The 7,139-nt window shown below is 37.3% G+C and overlaps 1 protein-coding gene across 2 annotated transcripts in view; it reads right to left on the reverse strand.

Annotated features, from left to right (window-relative positions):
- Positions 1–7,139, reverse strand: part of ASH1L (ash1 (absent, small, or homeotic)-like (Drosophila)) — a 56,710-nt gene that overhangs the window by 14,042 nt on the left and 35,529 nt on the right. For both annotated transcript variants that reach the window (XM_009319776.1, XM_009319775.1), the window contains exons 7-16: positions 6,876–6,949; positions 5,262–5,307; positions 4,925–5,033; positions 4,354–4,560; positions 3,189–3,335; positions 2,101–2,209; positions 1,753–1,914; positions 1,447–1,541; positions 1,034–1,194; positions 1–30 (exon numbers count right to left, since the gene is read on the reverse strand). The exon at positions 1–30 is cut by the window's left edge and continues 132 nt beyond it. In XM_009319776.1, coding sequence (XP_009318051.1) covers positions 1–30; positions 1,034–1,194; positions 1,447–1,541; positions 1,753–1,914; positions 2,101–2,209; positions 3,189–3,335; positions 4,354–4,560; positions 4,925–5,033; positions 5,262–5,307; positions 6,876–6,949 — 1,140 coding nt within the window. The remainder of the gene's footprint in view (positions 31–1,033; positions 1,195–1,446; positions 1,542–1,752; positions 1,915–2,100; positions 2,210–3,188; positions 3,336–4,353; positions 4,561–4,924; positions 5,034–5,261; positions 5,308–6,875; positions 6,950–7,139) is intronic.

The raw sequence follows: 7,139 nt of genomic DNA on the forward strand, positions 1-7,139 counted from the left end.
GAAGGGCTGAAAACTGGGTCATGAAGACGTCTGAAAGAAGGCAAAAAAGAATTATCTCTAAACAAAAAATTAAAGATCAAATTACAGCATCTTTTCCAATCCAGCAACTCCACCACCAATTATTAAAATTAACATGCTTTCTAAGCTACTATAAAAGGCTTCAGTTTCATATTCCCAAGTTGGATCTCGCTGCTTATAGCTCATCTAAATGGTTAAGCTGGTTATCAAAGTATTTTATGTTGCTGGAGCAAATAGAGCATGTCATTGAATTCACCCAAAATACTCACTTTCCAACTTCTCATGTACCTGACAGTGGGGAGCAAATCCTGCATGGCTGTGAAGATTATGGTCCTATGAATAGAGTGCTATTTTTGGAGCAGGATTAATACATTTTTTCTGATAGTCATATTTTGTCCCCTTCTCATAACTGACTGCATGCCAAAAAGCTTTGTTCTCTAAAGGTCTGAAATCCATCGAATTATGAGGATAAATGACAATTTTCAAAGTCAGCACAACTGTTTCTAGTCTAGGGATACAGAAAGCAGAAAAGAGTCCTTCTCTGTAAGGGTCCAATCAGAAAATGTTAAATATCATCCTCCTCTTCCTCTGATAAACCACTCTTGATGAAACGCGAGACATGACAACTTCTACCAGGACTTGAGAGACATCAGGGCTGCTGGAGGAACACAAACGGATCCAGCAACCAGACAAATGGTTTATACCGAACAAACTTCTCATTATTAAGAAAATAGCATTAAGTGTTTCAGAGGAAATTGCAGAATCCCACAATGCAAAAAATACACTGAAACAAGAGCTTCTGTCTTACCCCGCTGTGTAAAGATAAGGGCATACATACACAAACACATATATAGGTATTGTTATCTGTATAGCATTCCCTGTATGCATTGCAAAAGCTATATCGATCTTGCAGTAACTCTACATCTGTTTTATACACAGAGCTTACTTAAACTCTTCATGGGCATGTCATACAGGTTCTCAAAGTAGCAACCTGAGGAACCTGTGTCAGCCTCACCAGATTTAATGTTGCCATCATCCCGACAGATTCCATTCCAGCGGTTACTGTATAGCGATGTGGTATGGATATTGTCACTGACATGCTTCACTTCCTCTTGTTTTTGTCGAATCTTTTCCCAGTTTCGTACCAAAAATACATGGTGTTTTAGCACAAAATTCCTACAGAAATTAGAAAAGCATTCAAGAATCACCTTCTTACTGTAAAATTAATCCCTTAATGTGGGGAAAAAGACAGATATTCAGAGGTACACTTCTGATGTCAGTGGAGAGGAATTCCACCCTAGCTGGTTAAAGAACTAAGAACTGCTTACTCAGACATTTCATGATGCCCTAATCTTATAGAAAAAAATAATTTCAACATTTGCACAACACTCCATTTCTGAGGAAAAACCCACCAAAATCATTCCTTACCTTTCTCTGTTAGACATGGGCTTCATCTGAAGCTGTGGTGTCAGCCTTGTCGGCGCGTTCACACTTTCACTGGGTTCCTCTGGAATGTGGCCCCTCTGGAAAACAGATCATTCTGATAGACAGGAAAAACTGTGCCAAGAACTTAGCAAAGCAGTAAAAGTAGTTCCTGAGACAGAACCTGTAATATTTCTCTGTAGTACTTCTCTGAAGTTTAAAATATACAAATACATAGTTTTTTGGTCTGATGGCACAAACTGATTTCCTATTAACCTTTATCCATGAAAAAAAGCTGTCTTTACTACTTACTCTCTTCTTTAGTTTGTGCTTTGATTTCCTTTTCTCTTTCGACCGTCCAGGCCTTCTGTGGGTGCTCACAGGCTGATTGCTTTTGCTTGAAAGTCCATTCATTCGCTGACTTTTACCCCCAATTATTCCTCTGCATTTGTCAAAACCACATTTGCAGAGTTGCTTTGGGGGGAGGGAGAAAAAAAATTTATTTTAAATAAAACCCAAAACATTTAGATTATCTCTCAATATTATAAAGAACCTGTTCCGTCAAATACAACACAACAGGTTTTGTTAATCGACCTTCAACTTTACAGAACTGTTTGTCCTTGGTGAGGTTTTTTCAAGGTCTTGCACTGTGATCCTTACCTGTTTTTCAACATTAAATGAATGAAAATTGTAGTCGTAAGTCAATTCAGTACCAGCAGGCATGTCTTTAAGTGCATACAATCCAATCCGGTAAACACCATTAACAGACCTGCAGGGAAAATACAATAAAATATTCCCAATAATTAAAAAGAAAATTGTCTTTGTCCACAGAGTGGAAGTGTTAGAGACAGGAAGCAACACTTCTGCTGTGCCCTGGATTATGCTTGCTCTTCATGTGTACTGTTCTCTCGTTTATCTCTTACAATAAACTTTGAAAGCCAAAAAAGTGAATACCATATTTACAAAGAGTAGGAAGTTGTGCTTCAAACAGAGAAGCTACAAACTATATTGGCTATCACGGCAGATCTACTTATCAACCACCAAGATTCATGCCCTCACCCTAAATCAAAAGCTTACGTTGAACATCATACCTCATTTCACAAAATGCACTAAAATTATTTGTCTCTCCAATTCTGTTACTTATTTTTTGTGTTGGATTTTAAAATTTAAAACCTGATTACTATTGCTTAAATCCACTAGAATTATCTGACAATCAGAAGCTACTCTGCTGTACTGCCACCACAGCTGATTCCTATTATGACCATCTGCTATTGCACTGTAACTTATTAATTATAAATTTCTCAGAAGTACTTCCTACTAGTCTGGCACTGGATTTCTTCTGATAACATAGTACTGGTATGACACAGGGTGTGCTAAAATCAGACTACTTCCCTGTTTGCCTGCTTTAAAAAAAATATTTGAATTGCCAGAAGGAAAGAATATATACACATAGATTATTTTACGGCATTACCTAGGCTTCAAAATTTGCAGCAGGTTAACAGTATGACAAACAACACTGTTGGATTTGCCTTGCCAGAAAACTTAGATCCTGTCTCCAAAATGTCCAACACTTGAAAACATTACATTACTTCTCTTATGCAATGCAGACATGATAGTAAATATTATTTACACTGTTCAGCTTGATTCCCCTCCCTATTTTTAGATCAGATTCCCTTAGATGATCTGGTTATCTATATCTTAGTCACTGGTATACCAGTCTTCCAGTAAACAGAATATATTTTTCTTACCATTTCTGCATCTCACAGTTAGGATTACAGCTGTGGTTGATAAAACGAGCCTCATTGCCCATACGATAACTATCTATCACCATTCCACTGTCTAAATTCAGGCAGTAATGATCACTGTGATTATGGTACTGTTCAATCATCCGGTTCCTAGGAAGCAACACAGGAAAGTTATTTGTGATTCTGCTTGTTGCTGCAAAGCAAGCAGGGAGTAACATAGTAATAGTGCATTCAAGAATTCTGAGAGAGGGTTTTGAAGAAAAAGCAATTATAATCTTTTATATTTTATAGAACCATACACCTAGAGATGGAGGAAAACCATTATTATACCTATTTTTATAAGTCAAGGCCATTGACAGAGCTTGGATTAGAATTTAGAAATTTGCTCTTCTGGAATGCTCCCTTTTGGGTTCTGCAGATTATTTGTAAACATTTCATGTTGATAACCTGTGTATGGAAGAGAAAATGCAAGTGTACATTCTTTGGTGTGTATATGTATGCATGTGTACAACAATCAGCCTCTCCCTTTCATTATCTGGGACTGGACACAATTTCTGGAATTAGATCCATGGATTACAGCTACCTCTTTTTAGCAAGAGAGCAACAGTAGCAAGAGTCAGTTGTGTTAGCAGTTATCTCTGTATGAGAAGATTGCATTTGTCTTCTGATGGAGCTCTAAGGGTAGCAAGTACATCCCTCCAATCTCAATTATCCTATGATGCTATGTAGTTACCAAGACTACAATTTCTTTCTTTCACTGGTTATTAATGCTCCCACTTGTTCTTTTTTCTTCATACCTATCTGCAAAAGCTCATTTCCCTTCCTGCCCCATTCTGCCCCTCAATTCTATCTTGCACAGTTCAAATCCTGCACAGTACTCATAATTATATCAAATTCACATTCACCTGTGGCATTTGGCATTTACAGAGCAGATGTGGCAGATGATGCATTCCAAACACTAATCATTCCTATTTGACTGAGAAAAATTTGGTTGATCAAAAAAGCTGAATTCTAAGCCTTCCTTCTGGTGGCCTGTGACCAGAAAAGCATTCCTTTTTTCCCCTTACTCTCTCCTTCGTTTCTGTCTAAGGATTTCCTAGCAATCATAATAGATGCTAAAGTAATGTATTGAGCCTTCCATGCTAAAGCAGCAAATAAATATTTCTACCTGAATTCCTGCTCACTAACAACTTCTCCCAGATATTCAATGATAAACTGTCCTGCTTTCAGGGGTTCTTTGGTACGAATACCCCATCCTTTCTCCTCAGCCCGGAACCTTTCCAGGCACTGCACCCATTCATGCCTCTGTATCCGCTGATTACAACACTGTTCACCGCAAGGGCAGGTGTTTGGTGAACACTCGGCAAAGATCATCCTAAAATAAAAAACAAAGAAGTTAAAGGAAGATGAATAGCATACTTTTAGATCTATCATACAAGGGAAAAAAATTTCCTGTTAAACAAAAATTATTGAAGAACTAAAATGCTTCTTGTTTTCAAGGTATAGTTCACACAAAGATTCAGACTGGCTCTCACTGCTATTCAAAGAGTAAAATGGAGGTTTTAATGGGATCTTCCTCGGAAGAAAGAGGTGGGGGAGCATATGTGCTGTATGCTCTGTAACAATACTTTTAGTACTGGGGTTGCATCCAGCACAACTCTTTTCTTAAAATATTATTAGTTGATGTGAAATATTACATTTATTGAAATTCTCTTATAGTCAGTCAACCTATTTCTAACCTGTTAAGACAGTCCTCCACGCAGCCCTTTCCGTTGTCATCATCCGGTTTCTTACAATTGCAGGTAGTAGCCTCATAGCCAGAAAGAGGCTTGACATCCACATAGACATCTGGAGAGAAAAAAAAAAGAAACAACCAAAAAACCCAAACCCAAACAGGGAAAAGAATTCTTTCCAGGTGAAAGAATAGAACTATTTATGTACAATATTTTCATACCAACTACACAGAGCAGAAAAAGAAAGTGGAAGTGTCTTTGGTAGGACCAAGAGCATGACAGAAAGGAGGGGTGTCGTGAAAATTCCACAGTTAACACATTTTAGTAATAAGATTTTACTTACTAGAACGGATTTTTTTATAAAGTGGGACATCTGGCTTTTTATACAACTAAAAGGAAGAGAAAGAAAATTTAAATATATTGCATAAGTGCATCTGCTGTTCAAAAGAATCAGGGAAATTATGTTCTGTACATACGTAACAGTTCTGTAATCATTACTAGAAAATATGTCTGTGTTCTCTTCTTTAGGCTCAGACTACATTAGCAAATAGGTCAAGAAAAGTACCTGACAAAGTAGAACTTAGGCTTAATGAGTTAGCTGAGCAGTTCTTCTAACATATTGTTTATTCTTCCCATACTATCTGAACAGAGCAATATGGATAACAGATATCATGAGGACAGACTATTCTGAACAATGCTGGTTTTTTCAATACTGAAAAGAAGAATAATTATTTAAATCTACTTTGGACAAACCCTCTTTGGTGGAATTACCATGTGCTGACACTTAAAAAAGTGAAAAAGAAAAATTAAGGTGCTTAGCAAAACTGTGACTACAGGTAGGAGCCAAAAGAAATGCAGATTCATCTTCTAATTAGAGAAACTTCCTCTGCAGATGGAGATGACTGGAGGGAAAAGGGAAGCTTAGATCACATTTCATAACTTCATATATATTCCGTCCTTACAAACAAGCTTTAAGGAATAATTTCAAATTATTACATATTTCACACACATTTACTGCATTAATAGCCTTCCCTCAGTAACATATATGGCAGATAGGCACCGTACAAACTATAAAACCATTGTGCAAACAAAACTGCTCTGTAAGGGTTTTCAATATTCTAGGTAGATACAGAAAATGTCGAGGAAATAGATCACACATATTTATTATTTATGTAATATTGAATAGATAAGATAGGCAGATGTAAGTAATCTTCAATACATGGCAAGAAACTGTCCTCAGCTGAAATGTCAACAACAATCATTACTTTAAGATTAGAATTTGGTGGTATTACAAAGAGTAGTTGGAGCCACAACCACCCGGGAATTTGTCTTGCTCATTTACATGCTTAAGTTACACGTCTGGGAGCGCTTTCTTGCAGTAGAGCTGGGGACAGATTTACCCTCCAGCCTTAAATCCTGTGTTAAATCACTTGGTGGAAACTTCTCAGGGAAAAAAATATTCCTATTTTTAGGTTTGCACATATTTAAAGCTCTTTAAAAAGAATGCGACTGTTAAACAGTTTCTCTTCTTTCCTCAGTATGAAAATGTCAGCTTGCAAGTGAAAAATAAATTCCACTCTGCTGGGATTGATCCAAGAAAAATAAGGCCTGAAATTTCTCAGTGCTGTTGGCAGTACATCTGAATTCTCCTGAGGCGTGTCTAAAACAAGATCATTGCAGAAAGCAGGCACACTACCAAAATAAAAGTCTGCAGCAAAATTAATGACTTTTTTTCAGCAGAAACCCATAGGATTGCTATTTTGCAAGAGATGGAATAATGGAAATTATTCACATTAAATACATATGCAAATCCTTTTTTTCCTCATACAGTGGCAGCAACAAGAATATTCATCAATATACAGGATATATAAACACAGCTTTCATCTAAGAACCCTGCTATTTTCTTTCTAAGACTTCTGATCATAATCTTGGCAACCAGTAACTTTTTATCTCGTACCTGATTGTGTTTCCACTGCCAGAGGATGTCGTAAGGCAGCTGGAAGTCAATTCTCTTTTGTCTGAGATACTTTCCTGAAACAAAAAGGTTTGTAAGTTGCACACACTCATATTCACATATCCCCAAGAGGAAAAAGGGCTGCTCCTAGGCACATCGCCAAATTCTGACAGGGCCTCTCGACATCTGAAAGTCAAAAAGGCAGAAGAGCAGAATTCTCCCAGAACATTGTCTGTTAGCGGCAAGCACAGGGAAGAGCCCTCCACG

The sequence above is a fragment of the Pygoscelis adeliae genome, unplaced genomic scaffold (genome assembly GCF_000699105.1).
Source record: "Pygoscelis adeliae isolate BGI_AS28 unplaced genomic scaffold, ASM69910v1 Scaffold181, whole genome shotgun sequence".
Classification (NCBI taxonomy): domain Eukaryota; kingdom Metazoa; phylum Chordata; class Aves; order Sphenisciformes; family Spheniscidae; genus Pygoscelis; species Pygoscelis adeliae.